The sequence below is a fragment of the Macrotis lagotis genome, chromosome X (assembly GCF_037893015.1).
Source record: "Macrotis lagotis isolate mMagLag1 chromosome X, bilby.v1.9.chrom.fasta, whole genome shotgun sequence".
In the NCBI taxonomy this organism is placed as follows: Eukaryota; Metazoa; Chordata; class Mammalia; order Peramelemorphia; family Peramelidae; genus Macrotis; species Macrotis lagotis.
The window spans coordinates 220,643,220-220,668,279 of record NC_133666.1 but is presented as its reverse complement, the minus strand read 5'-3'; the positions used below and the strand labels follow the sequence as shown (position 1 = coordinate 220,668,279).

General features: G+C 34.2%; 1 protein-coding gene across 20 annotated transcripts in view; it reads right to left on the bottom strand.

Moving 5' to 3' along the window:
* Positions 1 to 25,060, bottom strand: part of ARB2A (ARB2 cotranscriptional regulator A) — a 490,274-nt gene that overhangs the window by 118,986 nt on the left and 346,228 nt on the right. For all 20 annotated transcript variants that reach the window (XM_074201383.1, XM_074201397.1, XM_074201387.1 and 17 more), the window contains one exon: positions 21,303 to 21,387. In XM_074201383.1, coding sequence (XP_074057484.1) covers positions 21,303 to 21,387 — 85 coding nt within the window. The remainder of the gene's footprint in view (positions 1 to 21,302; positions 21,388 to 25,060) is intronic.

Below are 25,060 nucleotides of genomic sequence, written 5' to 3'. Positions count from 1 at the left end.
AAAAACGAGATAATATTTATGAAATGTTATATAAATGCTAGCTATAATATTGGTTTTTTAGGTCTTGTGACAGTCTGGACAGGTAGTAAGGAGACAGCAAGATAATCATTCCATGCCTGGAAATAGTATAAGCAACAGTACACATATAGGATTCACTTCCCACACCACCCCCCAACTCCAGTCTATATCCAATCATTTGCCAATCTTGTAAATTTGCCTTCATGACATTTCTTATATTTTCTTCATTCCCACAAGCATAACCTGGTACAGGCTCTTAAACACTTTGGCTTGGATTATTGCATTAGCTTCCTGATTGTGTCCCTATCTCTAATTTCTTCCCAAATTCAATTTATCTTTCACAGATGCCAACGTTACATACTTTAAACATAGATCTAACACAGTCACTCCCTGAAGCTTCAGAGATTCTTCTAGGTTTCTTCTAGGATAAAATCAAAATTCCTCTATTAGTCATTTTGAGTCCTTTATAACCTGGTTCCAAACTTGTTTTTCCTAGACTGACTTCATATTACTCTTCCTAAGGACTTTATTTTCAAACCAAACAGAAATATGTGCTATTCCTCAAATACAATATTCTATCCCCTGATTCTATCCACTGCAACACCTAAGTACCTATAGATATCTTTCTGATGCCATCTCACTGGCTTAACCCCTACAAAACCATCCACTTAAAAAGCACACACTGCTAAATGTTAGTGACAATGGATAAGAGAATCCAATCAACTTTCCTTTACATTTAAAGCTCCATGAACCCAAAATAATTCAAATTCAGAAGCATTCAGCAGCTGCATCTCTTTAAAAAAAATTAGCAAGACAGATGAAGCCTCAGAAGAAATCACATAGCTCCACAATAGCTCCTTAACCATAAAGGGCACCTGATAAATATATACATGCAAACATATATACATATATATAATATACTTATTATAATATACCAGTGTCCTTCCAAACTAGTATATTCCAATATTTCTTGGACTCAAGTTTTGCCTTTTACCTCTAGGAAGAAATATCTAATACCAAACTGGACAACAATGTAAACAGAAAGATTCATGTTTTATATCATTCCTTTAAGATGTGCACTGTCATGATTTCACTGACTGTTCACAGCACATAGTAGTTAATAAATACTTAATGAATTGATTTTCAGGAAGAAAAGTTTAATAGAAGATGAAATTTAAATTGTTATAAAAAAAGAACTATACTATTTCTTTTAATACCACACTTTTACATAGCTAGGGTAGGGTGGGGAATCTTTACAGTAAGAGTTTAATATGAATTAATATTTAGCAAGAAGGCAGCTAGGTGGTGCAGTAGATAGCATGCTGGGCCTGGGGTCAAGAAAAACTGAGTTCAAATCTAGCCTCAGATAGTTACAAGCTATGTGACTTTGGACACGTCTTTGGGGATATTAATAGTACCTGCCACCCAGGGTTACTGGGATCAAACGAGATATTTGTAAATCATTTAACTCAGTTCCTGGCACTTAAAAAATGCTTCCCCCCCCCCTTCCAAACAGAGATGTATAAATTATAATGAAATATAATTAATGATTCAAAAATAGGTTAACTGTGATTTAGATAGCTACATTCATTCTATCAAATCTTTTTTTAAGTCTATGGATTGTAAAAGCTCAAAAGTCTGAGTTACAGGCTAAAAAAAAAGTCAAATCAAGGGATATTAACTGATAGTTAATATATCAATATTCAATGATATTTCAACCATCAACATTTAACAAACCTATGGGAACACCAAAAAAGAGATAATGATTAAAAAGGTATTTTGGATGAAACTTTAAAGAATGACGTAGAGTCCTTCCCAGACACCATATTGAAGATATAGAGAAAACAGAAGAGTTTGAAAATATTTTCTTCTCCTGGCTTTGCAAGTCCTGAATAAAATTCCAGATTCGATAGGAGTTCACATTCTATTAAGGACACAGCATGCATTTAACCATGTATCCACAAGGTTATTGGTTGGTACACTGTCCTTTCTTGAAGAAGACCAAAATGACATTACTATATTGGAGTCAAGGAACAGTATTGTCCGGCTGTGGTTGATCTGACCAATATGAGCTTGAAAGGCTTTATCACACAAATAGACCACATGAACATTTGAGGTTGCAGATGTTTCTAAATTTGCACATTTCACATTTCTTTTGAGCTACTGCAATTCTGCTTCACTCACACAGCATAGCACCTTCTTGGATGTGGGCAGGCCATGCTGTGCTATCCTTTGCTAGTGTCTCCCCTGCCATGCAACCAATTCCAAAGTCTCCAAAGAGATTTTGAGAGTGTCCTTGTATCACTTTTCCAGACCTCAGTGTGAGCACTTGCCTTGTGTGAGTTCTCTGTAAAACAGTATTCTAGGGAAATATATGTTTGGTAGTAGAAAAATGTGGCCTGGGAGCATCTAGGTGGAACGGTAAGTAGATAGAGCACCAGCTCTGAAGTCAGGAGACCCGAGTTCAAATTCCTACTAAGACACTTAATACTTACTTAGCTATACAACCTGGGGCAAGTCACTTAATCCCATTGCCTTGCTAAAGAAAAAAAAAATGTGGCCAGTCCAGTGGAATTGTGCTCTTTACAGCAGGGTTTGAATGCTTGACAGTTTAGCTTGAGAAAAGAACCTCAGTATCTGATTTATCTTTCTAAAACAATTCAAATAGAAATATTTCCATTTCTTGCATGGTACTGGTACTCTGTCCAGGTTTCACAGGTATTCTACAACGAAGTCAGCATGATGAGCCATAGACCTTCCATTTGGTAGGCTGTCTAATAGCTCTTTTCTCCTATATTTTTCTTCAGAGCTTCCCAAAAACTGAGCTACCTGTGGCAATGTGTATATCAGTCTCTTGACCTGTGTGTACATATTTGGAAAGCATACTGACAAGGTAAGTGAATTTATCCACAACATTCAAAATTCTCTATTTGTTATAATCAAATGGTGTGGTGCTGGCTAGTGGAGAAATTATATTTTCTCGATGTCAAATGCTAGGCCAAAATTAGCACAAGGAGCAGAGAAGTGATCCATACTGATCAGCCTCAAAGGCTGCATTGAGTGCATAATCATCTGAGCAAAAAAAAAAAAAAATCCATGAACCAACTCTCCCTCCATTTTAGTCTTGACACAAAGCCTTTTCAAGATAAATAATTTACTATCTGTGGTATCTGACATTAATGTTGTTTTCATTCTTATTGAAAGCATCTGAAAACATCATGATAAAAAGCCATGGGAGCAAATACATAGCCTTGTTTCATTCCAATAGTGACTGGGAAAGTGCAAGATTATCATCATACATTATCCAGAACCTGGGCAAACATGCAGCCATGAAACTAAAGCACAATACTGATGAACTTCTCCATGCAACCAAATTTTACCATAATTTTCTACTAGCCTTCACAACTGGCCTTGGTCAGATGGACAAATGTTATGTACAGATCTTTATTTTTGCTCCTTGCATTTATCATGGAGTTGGGCAGCAAACACCATATCCATTGTCCCTTGAATCCTTCTGAAGTCACACTAGTTCATGTTAGATGATCATCTTTCAGGTTAGCCTGGCAAATGTCTTGCTAGTGAAGACTAATTACAAGATTTCCCTATGATTGTCACAGGACAATCTAATTCCTTTACCTTTACAGAGATGGAAAATAGGGCCATCCTTGAACGCCTTGTGATATAGGCCAGAAAATTTCAATCAGTTTTTGTTAATCTCAGGTGGAATAGAATCAACTCCAGGTGCTTTGCTGCATGAGAAAAGCCTAATGGCATTTAAAACCTCTTCTAGAGTTGGAAGTTTGGTTAGAAAGGGACTGATCTCAAACTGAGGTATACATACGGTTAATGATTTCACTGCTGGTTGATGATGATCCAGTAATCTACTTATCAGTTCCTATGGGTTCAATTGTCATTTCTCTGTGAATAACAACTATAGTCCTGTATTACTAATTGTCCATTAGATATTCTATAAGCATCTCAATCTCAAAAGAGTAAATTAAATCTTCCCCTTAAATCTATCCCTCTATTCAAATAGGTTAGAAATTTCAGATTTGCCCTCAATTCTTTCTTCTCTCTCAAACCCTGCCCTAATATCTAATCTGTAGCCAAATCTTGTTGTTGAATTTCCCTTCACAACATTTCCCACATTTGTTGTACTTTTTTCACTCGTGTAGCTACTAACTAGGTCAAGTCCTCATCACCACCATTCACTAGCATAAAAACATTCTAACTGGTTTCCCTGCCTCAAAGTCTCTCCTTTCTCCAATTCATTATCCATGCAAAACACAGGTCTCTATGTCACTTCCCTTCTCAAAAAATCTCCAAAAGTTCTCAATTACATACAGATTTTAAACCCTCCCTAATATGGTTTCAATCTATATTCCTAGATTGGTTTCATGTCACTCTCTTTAAGGTACTCCACCTAAAATGACTTCTCTTTGATGGATACTCTTAGCAGTTCAGAGAGCTAAGACAACACTGGAGATTTGTTATGGATGATGCCATCCATATCCAGACAAAGAAAACAAAACAAAATAAAATCACCTCTCTTCTCCCTCTCTTTTGTCTAGGTTACTTTCCATGCCCAGGATGTTCTCCCTCTTCATCTCCACATCCTACAAATTCTATCTTCCTTCAAAAGCTCAACTCAATCACTACCTCCAAATGATACCTTTCCAAAGTTACTCTGTAATTTACTTTGTTTACATTTTGTATTTACTTCTATTCTTTAGAGAAATGACCATAGAATTTAGGTACTAGGTACAGATCAAGAAAGTGGGGTGGTAGAGTCTTAAGTCAATGGCTCTCTCATTCAAATGTCCTGTTATTGAGACAAGAGTTACTTTGCAGATGGTAGATACTAAGAACTCATACCAGCTGAAACTTGGGGCAAAGTCCATGTTCCAGTGAAGGCTCTTGGGGGCTGGTCTCATCAAAGCAATCTTAATGAGGTTCAGGGAGCAAGATTAGTAAAGCTAAGAAAGCTCTGACAGGTAGTTTATTCCCAAGTAGTGAAACAAGTCTTGCTTTGCATAATGAGAAAGGTCCTTATGACAAACTGCAAGATTTCTATCCTTCACAGTATTACAGCATATCAGACCATATAAGACTTTGAAATAATAATTAAATTTCAATAACTCATATAGATTTTAAAGTGAGAGAACACTGATGTCATCATGTGATGCTTCAGAGGTAATATGCTCCATAAAGAAAATTGGCAAATGAAGATAAGCTATATGTGGAAATAATATCAAAGCTATCATAAAAAAGAAAGAAGTAAATCAAAACATTGTGGAGAGAGATACATTTACTGACCAAATAACAATTTAAGTTGTTCCACCTAAAAGAATGCAAAAGATAAAACTGACCTTGTCAGGCACTATAGAAATGTTTGTTCCTTTCCTTTCCTTCTTCCCTTCAGGTTCAAATCATAAAAGCTTAGCTAGCTATGAATATCAGTGACATTTTTTAAGAAGATGTAAGATAAATAGAAACAGATTTGTAGTACTATTTACATTTAATTTCTATGACTTTCTTGGGAAAGATAAGAAATACCACATAAATTTTTGTTTTTACTTTTTTAGCCATAAATTAAAGCATTTGTATGCCCATTTTGTCATAATTATTGCTAGGAAAAAAGCTCTCACTGACATGAATTCAACAATATGATCAGAGCAAGAAAAAGCAAAGAGCTTTACATTTAACAATGATTACTATAATCTTAATCTCCAAGAAAGGCCAAAAAATGCAGGGGGGAAAAATCTTAGCACTACACAGCTTAGCCTTTACTTATGCCTATGATATTTAGGGAGAAAGGGTAATTTTTCTATTTTTAGCAAAGAGATCTTAGATATTCATCATGATCCATGTTGGTCTAGTGTCAGAAAGTGGAATTAAGTCTAAAATCCCACAAGCCTTCACCAGAAATCTTATATATCAGTATAAGGCAGGGGAAGTGGTACTGAGTAGGGCTAGGTTAAAAGAGACTCTAGGGATGAGGCAGATATTTTCAAAGATAGTTTAAATGTTCTTATTGGATGAAGTATGATTAAAAAATAAAACTACATTTTAGGTAACTTTGTCCTTGTTATAAAAGAGAAACTTTAAAAATGATCTATTTTTATTATACATAAATATAAAATATAAACATAAATATTTAAAAATATTTAAAGCATTATCAGGATGAAGTTACTATCCAGTATGCTAAAATGTGTCTTTTATTTTTGCCTCAGATCAGAAGATGACACAATCAGTATTAATTCAAAAATATCTGTCATGTCTCAGAACAAAACATATATAGAATGGAAATTGGGGGTGGGAGTGGGAGGCTAGAACCAATGAAATCAGTAATCCAATCTATGTGCCTGAGTAAATATGCAGATGAGAATTAAAAGTAGTTTTTGGCCAATAAAATATGATCTTGACAGCCTGATGAGAAGTATAGACTGAAAGAGTCTAGGGTTGTAGACAATGATTCCACCTTCTTATTTTTCAAATGAAAAAACTGAGTCACATAGACATTAAGGAACATAGTTAGAAAGTATCTTGAGTAAGGATTTGATCCCAAGTGCAGGTGAATTTCTGTGCACCACAGATTTTATGTTTCCTGGAATTTCCTCAAACATTTCCTTAAGATATTAGTAAAAGTTGGCAGCTAGGTGGTTCTCTGGATAGAGCACTGGCCCTGGAGACAGGAGGACTTGAGTTCAAATCCCACCTCAGACACTTAACAATTACTTAGCTGTGTGAACTCGGGCAAGCCACTTAATGCTACTACATTACAAAAATAATATACACACACCAACACATATATATTACATACACACACATACATATATATTACACACAAACACACACACACACACACACACAAAAAAAAAAAAATACTAGGAAATGAAGGCAAGTCGAATAAGGTTATAATTCCTTTGAAGCCTTTTGTAGCAATCCAGATTTTCCCATCAGATAAAATGAAATACATTTGTTTAATAAATAGAATTAATCACTAACTATGAATAAAAGCATTGACTTTAAAAAAACCAAGAAACAGCATCAGATCAAAATATAACAAAATGGAAATTTTCTAATAGTAATTTCATCCAAATCCAAAAGATGAAGACTTTGCTTGATATTTTTTTTAACACTTGACAAAGTGCTCTTGCTTTTGAAAACTGTGGTAATAATGAATTTGGTGAGCTCATCAACTAAAAGCCTTTTCAACACTTTTTTACTATGATTTTAAACAACTTAAAAAGCAGATTAACAAATTCTTCACAGTTCCCTCTCTGAGCAGAAGGCTTATGCTTAAATTTAAACTTTTCTGGCTTGAAAACTGCCAATTGTGCTAACAGTTAATACTCTCAACAGTTTACCCAGCCAGCCTAAATGCAAAAGGCATTTAAGTATTTCCTGATTCCTGATTTGATTTTCAGAAAATTACAATACAGAACCAGCTATATTCACATACATAATCAACCTCTTTCCCTGCACACACACACACACACACACACACACACACACACACACACACACACATGCACACACATACAAACACACACACAACCCCCAAGGCAATTAGTCAGTGATGGAATTTAATCAATAAATATTTACTAAGCAGCTACTATGTGATAGGTACTGTACTAAGGATATAAAATGGCAAATGACAGACTCAAAAGACAGACCCTGAACTCAAGGGACTAATCTAATAGAATAAATTAAAACCTATGATGGAATTTTAAAAAACAGTTCTGGGCATTTAGGTAGATTGTTAACTCACTATGAGCTAATAGTCAGGTGTGATAGCCAGGAAAAAAAAAAGGGTTGTTGGATTTTCTTAAGAAAAGCATAGATTCCAGAAATAGACAGGTGACAATTCCCGCTGTATTCTGCCCTCATCTGTCATCTTCTAGGGTATTATGTTCTGTTCTGTATGTCACAATTTAAGAAGAACAATGATAAATTAGACAGGGTCCAGAGAAAGACAGCCAGGAAGGAAAAGTTTGTTTTGTGAATGAAGGAGTTGGGCATGGTTAGCCTGAAGAAAAAAAAAGTTTGATAGTCTGATTCAAGTATTAGAGGGGTTGTCTTGTGGAAGAGGGATTAACCTTATTATGTTTGGCCCCAGTAAGCAATTGTGAAAGATTCAAGGAGGTCAACTGGAGCAGGATGTCAGAAAAAAACTATTTGAGTAGTTCCCTAGGTAATGACATGCACACCTTGCAAGGTACTGGGCTCCCCTCTTTAGAGATCTTCAGTGGATGATCATTTGTCATGTATGGTATTGTTGGAGTTCCTTTCATGTATATCTTAGACTAGAAAAACCAGTGATTTCCTTTCCAATCTTCAAATTCTGATTATTTTTAAAATGAGATTTACTAATCAAGGAAAACACAAATAAAGATACATGGAGCATGTACATAGTTTTCTGACCAGTTTCTTTAAAAAGCAATTCTTGTTGAACTTTACTAACTTCCCTATTTTTTGAAATGCACAAAATGGAAGAGAGGGAAGCTCAGAGGTACACACAGATGGAAGCTTGTTTTAAAATTGGTATATACATTATAAACCAAGGTGTATTTAATATGTGTGTGTGTGCTTCCATTTTTTGTTCTTTTTATATGGAAATGTTCATATCTGATGTTTTTCAAAATAATAATAACAAAATTTAAAATACAGAAAAAAGGAAATTGATCTTGTGAATTTTATAAAAGATACTATTATATTATCAGAGCCCAAATCATCTGCACTCTATTTACAAGTTTAAAATATCTGAGAAGCAGGGAACAGCTAGGTGGCACAGTGGATAGAGTACCAGCCCTGGAGTCAGAAGGACCTGAGTTCAAATGCAACCTCAGACATTTAATAATTACCTAGCTGTGTGACCTTGGGCAAGTCACTTAAACTCACTGCCTTGCAAAAAGGACCCCCCCAAAAAATAAATCTGAGGAGCAGCCAGTGGCACGATAGAGAATTAGTCCTGGAATCAAGAGGATCTGAGTTCAAATCGGATCTTAGACACTTTACTAGCTGTGTAATCCTGGGCAAGTCACTTCACACCCTGATTGTCCCTAAAGAAAAGATTAGAAGATGGTTTAGTGGAAACAGATATTGTTGATGGAGATATCAATGGAAACAACATGAAAGTTAAAAGCTGTAAAAAAATAAAACTAAACTAAAAACAAAAAAACTTTCCAAAGAGAAATTCAGATATTCCATATCAGTTAAAATAAGTATATGCTAAAATTGAACAATCATTAGCCAAACAATTTAGTTACCTATTAGAATCTTTTCTTTTGGAAAAAAACAAAAGTTTCAAGAAATGAAAGGTAAACTGTATTAAAAAAAAAAACAACAAAAACAAACCTGTGCCATTAAACTCCTGGTAGAATTGTTTTTAAAAAACCATCTTTGGATTCTCTACATAGAATTTACTTGCCATATTCTTTACAGTAGTAGTTATTTCATTTGCAAATCAACTTTACTTTAAGTTACTCTTCCTCCCCCTTCCATCTTTCCTTACCAGTGAGAAAGCAAGAAAAATAAAACCTATTACCAGCATGTAGAGACACAACCAAGTTTTGTATTAGCCATATACAACCACAAAACTACCTCAAATATATTTTGAGTTCATTATTTCTGTTTCAGGAGGAAGGTAATATGCTTTGTCATAATTCCTCTAGGATTGTATTGATCAGAGTTCCTAAGTCTTTCAAAGTTGTTTTTAATATATTGTCATATACATTGTCCTCCTGGTTCTGCTCACTTCCCTTTTCATCAGTATATAAGATTTTTCAAGTTTCTCTGAAATCCCTTTCATCATTTCTTAAAGCACAAGAGTATTCTATTACATCCATATGCCAATTTGTTCAGCCATTTCTCTTCTTTCTTTCTTTCTTTCTTTCTTTCTTTCTTTCTTTCTTTCTTTCTTTCTTTCTTAAATTTATTTAAGGCAATAGGGTTAAGTGACTTTCCCAAAAGTCTCACAGCTGGGCAATTAAAAAGTGTCTGAATCCATATTTGAACTCAGGTACTCCTGGGTCTAGAGCTGGTGCTCTATCCACTTTAGCACCTAGCTGCCCCCAACTATACCACCTAGCTGCCCCACTGTACCACCTAACTGCCCCTCAGCCATTTCTCAAATGATAAGCAGCACTTCATAGTGTTTAGTGAAAATATCTCCAGTTCTTATTTTCTAAAGAATTCTCATTGTGCTTCTTTATGACTAAAATCTGAAAAATACTACTACTTCTTTGTAGAAGTATTTAAGCAGAATTTTTAAAGTTGATCTACTGAATTTGTGGTTCTCCAATGTATATAAATCTGTCAATCACTGATTTCCTACCCCTTTTTCCCTCCCCTCCCCTCTCCCTCTTCCCTTTTTCCCCCTTGTCCCATTCCCTGTGCCCCCAGAATGCTCTCAGAGATGCCAGCCAGGGTACATTACATATAACTAGGATAAAGGAGACAGTCCATTCAAGATCCACAGCAGATAAAAAGGACAAGGCCTAGAGTTAAGCCCTGCTCTAGATGGAAGTAGAGAATTTGGGGGTTTTGAAGGCAGAGAGGAAAGCTAGGAGGCAAGGACCACATAGAATGGGAAAGATAGGGATAGGATATAACTGAAGGGGAAAGGGAATGGCATGAAAGAAAAATAAAAAGAAAGCCTTAAATAGAGGCTAGGAGCAGAACAGACTCACATAGGAAGAGATGGAGAGATCCAAGAAAAGGAGTTAGGAGAAAGGAGAAGAGTAGGGAAGGAAGAAATATAGAAAGCAAAGAGAATTATGACGATAGAAAGACAATAAAAGGAGAGGAAAACAGATGAAGGGAATAACATAATTATTCAGGAAAATGGGGAAGGAGACAGATATCATTGAAAATGAAATGTACTGCCTTTGCTACTGCTGAATCTCAAATTCCATGTTAGGATTAAAGGAATATCTGGATGTACAGTTAGAAGTCAAGTAACACATACACACATACACACACACACACACACACACACACACACACACACACACACACACAGAACTGGGGCAGCCAAGTGGCAAAGTGGATAGAGTACTGGCCCTGGGGTCAGAAGGCCCTGAGTTCAAATCCGACCTCAGACACTTAACAATTACCTAGCTGTGTGACCTTGGGCAAGTCACTTAACCCCATTTGCCTTGCAACGCCCCCCCCAAAAGCCAAGTAAAAACATCAGAGTGACAAATACCTTAGCTTGTAATTTCCATTTGCAAAAACAATTCTTATTATCTAATTATTCATCATGAAGGATATAACAAACAATTAGCCTTGGATTTTTCCCCCTCTCATCTCTAAAGAAGATAATTCAAAAGCAAAGAGAGCTGCCCCTCAAATGCCAAATTCTCAGATTTTTTTTTATCAAATGGCTGTAAAAAATTATCAAATAAGTTTTATATATATATATATATATATATATATATACATATATATACATACTTTCTTATAGGGAAACAAAGTCAAATTAAATTAAAAGCATAATATTCTAAATTTAATATGAATAAGAATAAGTTCAATTATATATGACATGACTGTAAATGTTTCACAAACAGATGTGTGCCTGGAGTTTCTTCACTCCAACTGTTTACTATGATTCACCAAAAAATATTAGTACTTCCAGGGGTCAATTTTTACCTTAGTCATCCATTATGTTAATGAATATAAGGTGGAAAAGAACAATGAATTTAATTGATGAATAAAAGCTAATAGGCTGATATTAAACTGTCTAAAAACAACTATCTGAAAAGTGCTATTTCACAAGTGAAAACATCATTGAGAGTGTTAAAAATATACATGGTGAATAATAAAGAAAAAAGTTAACAGAAATAATTTTTTATAATCAAGAATGGTATACTTTCATATATGCTAATACAACTTGAAATCAAAGACCTCTTCACATAGTCTAAAGTAAAGAGTTTTCAATAATCTAATTAGTATAAGTTGTGTGTTGAAATGTGTTAGACATTATAACCTGAATGACTACATTTGAGAAGCAATTAGTGTTGATTTTTCCCTCAAAGCTTTATAGGAGATTAGTAGTAAAGAGAAACAGATCTGTACCACCATTTTCTCAAGAGGAATTTTCAGCAAGATATTGAAGTGTACATTTAGCAATTATTCAATAATTCAGTCAATATAAATAGTGAATTTGGTAATATATGTACACACACACACACATATATATATATACATACATACACACATGCATATGTGTATATATGTCAAAATTGCATGGCATAGCTGAAAAAGTCCTGGTGTATAGACAGTAGACTTAGGTTCAAGTCCCACCAAGGACACTAACTAGTCATGTCTTCTGGGGAAAGTTAGAGTTAGCCATTCAACATCACTGGGGTTACAGGTGTGTTGCAAGTTTCCTATTCCAATGAAATCGCTGGTCTAGTCAATGTTCCTATGCATCCTAGGCATAATCTTTTAAACATTTTTTCTTGACCTCTTTGTCATTTAAATATCTATCTATGCCTCTCATTCTCTGTTTCTCTATTTCTCCCCCATCCCTTTCTGTCTCTGTCTGTTCTCACACCCAGATTTATTTATATCAAGAATTTTACATGATACACACAGATAGATAACACCAACCTAGAGCAATAACTTTTCATATAGAGTACAAGATTATATTAGGGTGGATTGTTTTGGAGGGGCAATTCTTCACATGATGATTTCATAATGTAATTTCATCACTATTATTTTCATGTTTCCTTCAGCTTTATTGTTTCCTGAGTTAAGTAGATGACTGGATGCTTTTCCTTCAGACCACCAGCTTTCATTTTTATTACTTTAACATATTTTCCACTGCTCTGGGTTCCCAGTTTCTGCATAATATCTTGTGACCCTTATCAATGCCACAGGGAATATAGGGAAAACATAAATAAATCATTCATTTATTATTTATAAACAGAATAATATAAAAATTACATATTATCTTTGTATAAGAAAAAATAATCAATACTAGATTTCAAGGAAATAACCATTTTAAATTCTGAAAATTTCTAATGGAAGCATATAGACCTGCCAGGACACTGAATTTTACAGTGCCTTCCTTCTTATAATCTAAAAGCCTTTTTCTCAGATATGTGATTTAACATTTATAATATCTCTGTCAGACAGAGGCAAATATTATCATCTATATTTTACAAGAAGAGAAATTGAAACAAAGAGATTAAATAATCCTCTTGATAGCACAAAGAAACTGAGTGGACAGGAGTGAAATCTACATGATTAGTTAGGAAAAAACAAAAACAACAATAAATCTTTGGAAACACTTGATACACCAAAAAAACCAACAACAGAGAGTATAAGCCTCCTACAATCTGAAGCATGGGAGGTCATGCTATGGACCTTGGTGCAGTTTCCATGTGCAGGGTGTCTGCTGGGTGCACCTTATCCCTGGTCAACTTGGCACAATGATAGAGATCTGGAGTTCTTCAGAAAACTAGAGCTACTTGGAGTGGGGTATTTTAAAAATAGGGACATACTCAGATCCAACAAAGAAACTGATAGACAGAGCTGGGCACATAGTAGGTGCTTAACAACTGATTTGTGAAGATTATACTAATTAATCAATAATTGGCTGAATGATTAGGAGCTAAATGCACTAGAGGGTCTTTACTACTGAGATCTAGTTCCAATCAGAAAGAGCCAGAGGTTCTGCTCTTTGGGAGATGCCCTCACCTCTTATTTTACTGAAAAAATGAAGGCCATCTTTGGCAGGCTCCTTCCCCCTTGTCAACTTTCCTAATGCTTACCTCAAAACCCCTCTACATCTTCAACTACCCTCTTCTATTCCGATCTCTGACAAACTGGTTCCCCTGCATGTACTGGATCTCATTCCCAGCCAGCTTCCCATTTCATTCAGGAAATACCTACCAGCTGCATATATCTACCCATGAGTGTTTCATCAGCATGTCAAACTCATTCTGTTTCAAACTCAAGCTTCCTCTTCTGATCCAATCTCATCATCCCAGTCATTTTGCATTTGTAACATTGGAATCATCCTTGACTTTCTGCTCTCCCAGTAACTGCATATCCAGTTAATTCTCAGATATATTACTAAGGTAATATGTTAATTAACTTATTACCAATGATCATTCTCTCCCTCTTCTTCCTCTTTAATCTCTCCCTATCTAATGGTCCTTTCCTACCTGAAAACATACTTGTCTAGGTCTTTCTCCTCCTTAAAAAAATACCTTTTCTTGACAATATTACTCCCTAAGCTGCAGGAGCTCCCCTCCTATCTCTATCCCTCTCACCGCTAAAAGCTGAGGAAAAGAAATCATTTGCATTCACCGACTCAATCAACTTATTACTTTTTAATCCCTTATAATCAGGAATTTTACCTACTTAACCTGCTAAACTACTAACTGCCAACTCCAATGGTCTTTCTCCAGGTTCTCTCTCACTGACCTTAACTTTTCTGCAAATTTTGATACTGTTAGCTTTTTCCTCCTCATAGTTAGATTCTCCACCTTGGTTTCGTTGATACTATTATTTCCTAGTTTTCCTAGTTTTCCTCCTCTGATTACTTCTTGATTTTCTCTACCTGTCTGGCCAGGCTGTTTCTTTTCATTCTTCTTGGCTGATCATTATCTATCTCCCACACTTTAAGCACAGCTAGTTTTGAAGGTTCTATTCCCAGGCTCTGTTCTCCAGTTACACTTTCCCTTGATTAGCTCATGAGCTCCCAACTGTTCATTTGTCATCACTACCGTCATTTCTTTTCTGAACTCTAGTATCACATAATTAACTAAATAGATCTACCTAGGTGTTTCATCTTATTTCCTTTTAAACCTCACCTCTGATTCTGTTAAGGGTATGCCTATCCTTTCCAGTCATCCATGTTTGAAACCTTAGAATCATCTTTAACTTTTTCCTTTCCCTCACATTGCATATTCAATCAGTTTTACCTCCACACCTTTCACATATGTATTCTTTTTCTCCACTGCACTATTTCAGTCCCCATCACTTTTTGCCTACAAAGACCTTTTAGTAACCTCATAAATGATCTCCTTGCTTCCAGATTCTCCTTCCAATTTATTCTTTACCCAATTGTCAAAATGATCTTCCTAAGGAATAGGTCTATAAATGTTACAGTTTAATTAAAATAATCTTTATTAAGTTACTTCTTAGAACAAAATTTAAAAATTATCTTAATATTTAAGACCTGCCACAATATGACAATGTCTTTTACACTGATTTTACACTGTTCTTTCATAGATTACACTCTGTCTTTTAGCAAATTAGACCACTTGTTGCTCCCCAATCCCAATTATCTGTGCATTTATACAAGCACTCTCACACCTGGAAAGCACCCTCTTATTGAAAGCTCCTTAAATTCACTGCATTGTGAATATTTTATTCTTTATCAAATTAGCTTGCTTCTATTTCTCTATGGACATGTGGTATCTTTGCAGTGGAACATATACTCGAGATCAAAGGATCCTTCTTTTAGTTGTATATAAAGACCTAACCAGTGTTAGCACACACAGCATGCATTTAATAAAATTTGTTGAATTTAGCTGAAAACCATACTTTAAGTATAAAGTATGATGCTGCTAGGATAATTGTGGATACTAAAAAATTAGTTTCATTCATGAAAATTCTAGAACAGGTCTACTGTACTAGAAGTCAATGACAATGATATTTTAAGGCTCATTAAAGAAATCTGCTATATGTTCTTCTGAAATAAATATTCATGCCATTCACAAAATGAAGTTCTTATGAGCCACAGCCCTAAAATAAATTTGGAATTTGAAGAGCGATAATCTAAAATAACTGTAATGGGAATGTACAAACTTATTTAAATATACTCTTTTGAAACTTATAATATTGAAGATATAATTTACTGAAGCTTTATTCTTGATCACTGCAGGATGGAGATGACATGGGGATCTTGGGAGAAATGGCTAGTATACTTCAAGTTTGGGAGGGTTCTACCAAAGATGAGCTTTAAGGACAGGTTCATGGGTGGGATTTATGTCTCAATTTAAGGTCACTTTAGTTTAAGAAGGTTAATCACCATAAAGCAGTCACCTAAGCATGATGATGATGATGATGATGATGGTGGTGTGTGTGTGTGTGTGTGTGTGTGTGTGTGTGTGTGTGTGTGTACACAGCAACTCACCAAAACTAAGACAGAAATCTACAATAATGAGGATGGAAGGTACCCATATTGATGAAATCACAGATCTTTGATATAGTGGCATTAAAGTAGCTCTCATGGAATTATTTTTTTCAACCAAAAGGATGACATAACCAGGGGAGTGCTAGAGTCAATTTGCATTGACTCAAGGGAGTTCATTGTTAAAATGTCAATGTAAACATTTACACCTCAAATTTGTTGATAGTCTAGATTTAAAAAAGTGAAGGATGAAATGCTAAAAATGAAGACTAAAAAGCATGTCACATATTAATATAAAAAAACAGACTTAATCAAATTAAATGATCATTCAGTATAACTAAGACTAATTTAGGGCCAATCACTATTAAAAGGTCAGAGCTTCAAATGCTAACATTTGAATTGACCAATTATTCTTAGTCTAGTAAAATTATTTATATTTATTTTCTTGGTCACGTCATAATGGCAGTATATATAATCCATGCCTTTTTTAAGGTTTGCTTAAAAAGTGAAACTACTAGATAGTTAAATAAAATGAAGATAATTTTTAGTATTCCTTTGCCCTCTTGTTTTCTCATGATGGTATTTGAAAATATTCTGTTCATAATTAATATAGATATATGTTTAACATAGTTATAATTTTTTGTTAACCCATATTAGATTACTTTCTAACAGGGTGAAGGAGAAGGATGAGAGGGAGGGAGAAAAAGTGTGAAATCCAAATCCTTACAAAAAATGATTGTTGAAAACCATCTGTGCATATAATTGGAAAAATAAATAAAATAAAAAATTAAGTAAAAAAATTTATACATCTGTTTTTTTAGATCATACATGTGCAATCATATTAAACATATTTCTACACTAGTCAGGTTGTAAAAGAAGAAACAGAACTAAAGGGGGAAAAATTAAAAAAAAGTGAAAATAATATGCTTTCAAGTGTATTCAGACTCCCATCAGTTCTTTTTTCTGGATATGGATAGCATTTTCTATCATAAGTGCTTTGTAATTGTCTTAGATCACTGTATTACTAAGAAGAGCTAAGCATGTCATAACTGATCATCACAGAATGTTGTTGTTACTATGGAGTGTTCTTCTGGTTCTGTTTCCTTCATTTCACTCAGCATCAGTTCATTTAGGTCTTTCCAGGTTTTTCTGAAATCCATCTGTTCATCATTTCTTATAGCAAAACAGCATTCCATTACATTCATATACCACAACTTGTACAGCCATTTCCCAATTGATGGACAATCCCTCAATTTCCCATTCTTTGCCCCACAAAAAGACGTGCTGTAAATTTTTTTTTTTTTGTATATGTAGGTCCTTTTCCCTTTTTTTTAATGATCTCTTTGGAATAAAGACCTAGTAGTGGTATTGTTTCATCAAAAGGCATGCATAGTCTGACTGCTCTTTGGGCATGGTTCCAAAATGATTTAATCAGTTCACAATTCCACCAATAATGTATTAGTATCCCAATTTCCATACAAATTCTCAAATATTTATTATTTTCCTTTTCTGTCATATTAGCCAATAAAATAGGTGTGAAGTGTTACCTCAGAGTTATTTTTACTTTGTATTTCTCTAATCAAAGGTGATTTAGAGAATTTTTGTTTGAATATAGATAGTTTTGATGTCTTCATGTGAAAGCTTCCTATTCATATCCTTTGACCATATATCAATTAGGGAATAGTACATCTGCTCTGCAGAGCTTTGATCTTGCTCACTGATCCCCTTCTCACATTTAGCAGCCCAGCAAGATGGGATTTTGCTATTCTGTACACGAAGTTCCATCTTTTCTTCTATATTGTTACATAGGCTATTCCTAATCCTGGAATGCATTCTTCTCTCCCTGTTACGTCATAAGAATCCCTGGTTTTCTTTGAAAGTCAGCTCAAATGGCACTTTGTATATGAAGCTTTCCTGATACTTCCAAATTCTTAGACTTCCTTCCCAGATAACCTCATATTTATTTTCATACATTTTGTACATGTTCTGACTCCTTATGGAATATTAGTTTCTTTGGGGACCATTTTATCATTGTATCCCCAGTGCCCAGCACAATTTCTTTAAAAGCAGAACTTAAAGAATGCTTGTTAATTCAATTATCTGATTGCTCAAAGAAGCTAAATGGAATTCAGGCATCCCAGGTTTGAGAAACTTGACATAAATATTTTTAAAATTTCTTTTAAAAATTATGGTTTTGTTTGTTTGATCAGTAGTTTTAGATTATGTTTGTAAATAATTTTGAATCTTTAAAGTTTCTGATTATCTAGATATTACCTAAAATGCCTAGAAATGTCAGATTTTTTTTTTACTTGCAAATGCTTGCAGAGAGAGCCAGATATAGACTGCATAAGCTTTGCATACCTAATGGTTATTTCCACTGCCATACCCTGTGTCACCTTGGGTAATGTAGGCCTAAATCCAAACCAACTGTTTTCCTTGAAAACTACCTCCCCTTCTTGACATTTTCATTTTGTTCTCCCAGTCACCCAGGCTTGGAGCTCTTTTACACTCTACTACTCTCTTTCAAGCCCCTATAGCCACTTACTCTTCAAATTCTATGCTCTTCCTTCATAATGGCTTGTAAGTTCATTTTTTTGTTTTGTTTTGTTTTTCTAATCTCTGATTCTACTGTCACCCTTCATCCTAGACTCTCACCAGGTCAACCTTGGTTTATTTTAATTGCTGCTCTCCTAAATGGTTTCCTATAATTCAAGTCTTTTCCCTTTCAGTCTATCCTATTAAATACATGTTCCCAAAATAACATTTCTTTACATTCTTACTCAGTTTTAAAAATCAAACAAATATACCTTCATGATCTCTAAGAGAAATCACTGTATACTTGTTTATAAATTGTTCTGTACTGTTCAAATATAGTTTAAAATGTCCCAGAAAAAAATTATTAGTCCCTTTATTAAATGTAGATTTGAAGGATTTTACTTGGGTAATCTGAAGTAGTTTCATGAAAACTAACTTTTATATCAAAAGGCAGGAAATTAAGCAGGAGAAATGGGATATATAAAAGAAAATCTATTAACTGAAAAAAGTGTCACAGGATAGCCAATGAAAACACACACATACACATGCAGCAAATAATAGAAATCTCCTTTCTCCATTTTAAGCTAAGCCTTATGGAGGTAAAAACAAAAAATCACAATGAGCAAACAATGAAGGTCTTCTGGAAACAGACAGAAAGGAGATAGACTATTAGGTAGAAGGGCTGAAATGAGGTTAGGGGAAGTGTTGAGGTAAAGTTAAGGTCTAACATACTACAGGGGATCCAGGATCCAGGGCAGGAATGAAGTTGTCTACAAGAACTTTCTGATTAAAGAGCTTTAATTTTTAGTTTGCTTTTAAATCACAACTGATTCTTATTGAGCCTCCTATCTTTGACATTTATTATTCATGTGATCTTGAGAAAGTTATCTGAATCCTCTTCAGAGGCCTTAGCTTTCTGATTTATAAATTGAAGAAGTTGGATCAGATGGCATCCATGGTCTCTTCTAATTCTATGTCTACGATGATGATCTCTCTGAATTATCTAAATTGGGAATAAGCCTATCTAGCTGGTCATACCCAGGTCATACCCGGGCTCAATCTGGTGGTGGTGGTATTGTTCATTCAGTTTCAGTTGTATCTAACTCTTCATGAACCTCATTTGAGGTTTTCTTGACAAAGATACTGGCATGGTCTCTTTAGTTCATTCTATAGATGAGGAAACTGAGGCAAAAGTGACTTGCCCAGGTAAAACAGCTAGTATCTGAGGCAAAATTTGAACTCAGCCTCTATCTGTCTCGGTGGATGCTTTGCAATTGCATTATGGTGACCCTAAGTAAATAGGTTAACATTTTAAACGAGGGATCACCCAATGACAAAAGCATCACACACTGTCATTACCTATCAGGAATCTTCCTGCTCATAATCATTACCAGAAAGTTCATTCTTCATAGCCTGGCATTAGAGGCCCTGCCCTCAACAGTTCAGCCCAGTTGAGTAGTGGAAAGACCACTAGAGTTGTTGGTGACCAAGGATCTCCAGATCAAAATCTCATCTTTGGAGTTTCTTCAGTTGAGTTAGATGACCTTTGAGGTCCCTTATGAGGTTCCCTAGCTTTTTGCTCTTTGGATGTTTGATTTTTTTTGTCTCAGTGATTCTGACCCCTCTGATCCAGTTAGACTGGTTTACTCACTCCCCCAACCCCCAATTCTTCATACCTACTTTTTTTTGTGCTTTTACTCCTCTGCTCACTGAATCCTCTGCCAAGAATATCCTTTCCCCTCTCCTTTTTACTTATCCTTCAAGGTCTTGCTCAAATTTTATTCTCTGACTACTCCAAGCCTTGGTCATTTTTCCTTGTTTTTCCATTTGTTTAGCACTAGATTACATAAACTCCTTTGTGATATGTCTCTAAGGATTCTTTATGTTTTTATTGCTTATGTATGTGCATATTGTATATAGATAAACTTCAACACCAACTTCCTACATTTTGAGATTCTTTCTGTCTTATTTTCATTTATAAATTGTTGCCCATCCACTTACTGAATAATGTAAAATTATTCAATAATTCGATACTAACTGAATTCTATATTTCCTATAACTAATGCAGTAATTCAGAATAAAGAACTATTTTTATTAATCACAATGTCGAATGTGTTTCACAATTCTAAAAACCACATAACCTATTATCTTAACATTTCCTATTTATAATTTTACATATTTTACTAATGGATAACATAGATTTATAATGAATATCATTAAAATGATTCATTTATTCAAGTATTTCTTTGCTTAAAATCACACACTATTTTTTAAAAAAATTCAGTCTTTTGCTATGAACCAAATTATACTTAATTTTTCAAAATGTTTAAGCTATCAGAAATAAAAAAACCTGATCTGGCCCAAGATAAAAAGGAAGAACTACTGTACAAGGTAAAACTGGAAATTTACAAGAATGCCCATTTGTGACAGTGTAATACAAAGCCATAAAATATATGAATATGGAAAAGTGAGAAATTGAATACTAAAAGAAAGTACATAATTTTTAAAAATCCAAAACAGAAAGCAACAACTCACATACTACATATGTCAGTAACTATGCACATACTCATAGAAGATGCCTAAGTACACCTACCTGCAGAGACACGAGGGCAATCAGGCAACATGGACTCCACAGATGTATCTAATGGTTCTGAACTAGACACCCAATTACAACAGTTCTGCAAGGTAATAGAGACAATTTTCTGATGAACCAATAATTTAAAGTAAGAAAAAAATTTTAGAGTCCAAATATTATCATTTTTCTCAATAAGTAACTATGAAAAGTGTATTTTCTTATCTTCCAAATAGTTTAAAACATTTTTCTTTACAAACAGTTGGCAATCGTTTATCATGAATACAAAAGAGTAGTCTAAACAACTCAGCCACCCCGTGTTCATATTAAGGGGACACACAATCAGTGACTGACAATACAGTCTGCTCTTAGTGAAGGGGTGGCTATGAAGTCATAAACAAAGGAATAAACATAATAATGAAAATAATGCTAGACTTTCACTTTTTAATCAAAATTATTTATCATGTGAACAGGAACAAATAAATTTATGTTCAATTATTTTAATGTGGATTCTAAGAAACAATTAAATTTATTCTTAAACTTAAGAAGTTTAACTTAGCCCTATTCATAAATCTAAATAGTTTAAAAGAAACACCCTCTAGCATGAAAATGTTTGTTTTAGACCACAAAACTTGCCTTCTTAAAGATGTAACTATAAAAGAATGAGATGATTTATAGCTCAAATAAATGAAATAAAAGAAAATTTCTACCTTCCAAACAGTATAAATCTTTATTTAAAAGTGTAGTCTTTTTTTAAAGCATGATCAGTTTCATATGGCTTTGTTTTTTTAAGTTTCTCAGGAAAAAACCCATGAATTTCCAGACAGATTTTTAAGAAATCATCCCATCAATCATGTTTGGAAAAATGGTTGATTGCTATTCTAGTAAACAAGCATGTATTGTGCATTTTTAGATGCTTGCTGCTCTAGTTGTGCACCATGGAATCCGTTCTCACTGTGGAAAGATCCTTGACTGGTAGATCAAGTGTCTTATTGTATTTCCTTAATTCATTCTGTCTGGAAGAAGATGTCAGCTGTGTTGCAGTGAGGAGAGAATTTCAAAGGCCCCAGTCCCCACCAATAAAGGCCGAGGAATGGCTTTTGAATAGATTTGTCAAGGCAACCCTACTGTTCTGGGACCAGGGAGAGCAGGAATAACATAAAGGAAGGGTTGCTGTATGAGATTAGAAAGTGAAGTTCACAAAGCATGGCAGATTTTTGTAAGAAACAGTAGATCAATGAAACTATTGAACTGTGTGGAAAAAAACATGAAAACAAACACACCATCCAGTAATGTTCTTAAATGCTATTTCTCTCTTTTAAAATTTAAAATGGATAGGGAAAAAACCCCTAGTATTTTCATGTTTCACAAAAGCTTAAAGGTTTAAAGTAGAAACCATTCTATATTATGCACTTCTAATCTTAATTAACAGCTGAATGCAAAGTTACACAATGTAGGATTGTGGAAAATATAAAGAAGTAGGGTTTTCATAAAGTATTTTATTCATTTGAAATAAGCAAAATTAATATTGCTACTGATAGAGCCCCACATCAGAGAATTCTAGATAATGCAGAAGATTAGCACACAATTAGCCAGCTTTTATATACAATGTGACACTTGCCTGTAAGAAATAAGTATTCTCCAAAGCAGTGTCAAGATATGTAAATGGATGATTTGTTTTATCATTCATCACAGCTCCTAATAAATTCAAAAATCATGACTTCTATAGGCGCTAAAAATAGTCCCCCAATGATACAGGAGAGATAGCTTCAATGAAGAATGCCTTTTTTTTTTTAAACAATTCAGTCTTTCAATGACAGCAATTAGCACTACAGACAGACAGGGAGCGATTAGGTATATATTTTAATTATTATTCATTCTACAAGTTCTCCTAAATCCGATGAAAGTTAGATATTACCCAGGTGATATCTCAGACTTAATAATTCTCATGTACACTTATAGGTTTCTAAAACTAATGAATGCTAATTTACTTCATTAATCATTTTTTTCTTTATGATAGGCTCTGACTAAAATTTGCTTTAGCTGAAATATTTATCGTCAAGCTGTAGATACTGAAATGATATGGATTTGAAATTTTAGATTTTATCTTGCATTAAGTTTTACACTCTTGATTTCTCAGAGAAAATTTCTCAGCTTGTTGGGGGGGGCAACAGGCTTTATATATTTTTAACTAATATATTAAGTCAGAGCTATCAGACTGTGTCCCAGGTGATGCTTTATTTCCCATCAATTTTGGCCTATCAAACTATTATGGTTAAATCTAGAATTGGTGGTCTTTGTACAAGTTTATTTACAGAAAAGGATCTCACTAATTGCAGAGGAAATCCATATTCGCCTATTAAGAACAAATCATGGTAAGTGAAGTAACCCATTTAATATTTCCTCAATTTTTCAAAATAGAAACAAATTCTTAGAGGAAATAAAACCATAGAACTGAAGTCCCCCTACTTAAGGAGAGAAAGTCACAAAAAATTCAGTTTTATGGGGTTCTTTTGGTGTGTGTTACAAATTTCCCTTTAACTCATCAATCCCACTTAAGCAATTTAAAGACTAGGGTAAAGGTTTTTATTCAATTCCAAGTAACAAAAGAAACCCAATTTGTTCTTTTGAATAATAAATAAAAATCTCAAATTTTAAAAAAAGCAACAATCTCTTCCTTCTGCCCCATTGATTCTGTAGAAATAAGTAAAATTAAAAAACAAATATAATTGAAGAAATCTTTAAAAATCTAATTAATACTCAACATCATGGGAGAGAGAAGAGAAGTTTGGAAACTGGCTATCAACATCATATTACCTTAAAAATCAATCAGGTTAAATTTTGAAGTTCCATTCATAGTTAAGTTAGCATACCAGAATTAAAATCATGTTCTATTCTTAAATGATATTCCCAAAGAAATGGATACAGTGTATCCTGGAATCAGTATTAAGAAATGAACTTTAAGAAAGTGAGTATGGAAGGTTAGAAGGTTTATTTAAAGACTCCATATTTATAGGTAATGTGAATTTAAAAGTTTCTAAAATATATAGAATGATTCTGTGTGACTCCATTGGAGTGTTCCTGGCAAAGTTAATGAAGTAATTTGTCATTTCCTTCATCAGCTCATTTTACAGATGAGAAAACTGAGGCAAACAGGGATTGGCAATTTCCCAGTTTCACATAGCTATTAAGAGGCTAGATTTGACTTCATAAAGATGAGTGTTCCTGATACTAAACCTAGTGCTCTACCATTCACCACCCATGATTAAAGGATATAAAAAGACACATACTAGAAATACATATTGGAAACAATCACTCAAAAAACTGTTCAACTTAATTGAGGAAATTCAAATTAAAACAACTGTGAGATAGCATTTCACACCTATCAAATTGACAAAAATAAAGGAAATTGAAAAAACCCAATATTGCCAGGATTGTGGAGAAACAGATAACTCATTTATCAATTGCTGGTAAAAGCATAAATAGGTAGAATCTGTTGGGAGACTAAGCTGACAGTATAGAACAGGAGTCACAAATATAGAATATAGTCATATCTTTTGTCCCAATTACTCTATTATTGGGACTAGCTCCTAAGATAGTTATCCTAAAGAAAAAAGTCATTTATTAAAATATAAATTATTGATGCATAAATATATTAAGGACCTAATGTACAAATACATATAGTCTCAGAGATAGGTATATTTGGTTATATTTGGTTTATAGCTGTCCAACAGGTGGTGATATGCTGAATATTGTATATCAATGGAATAAAATTGTAT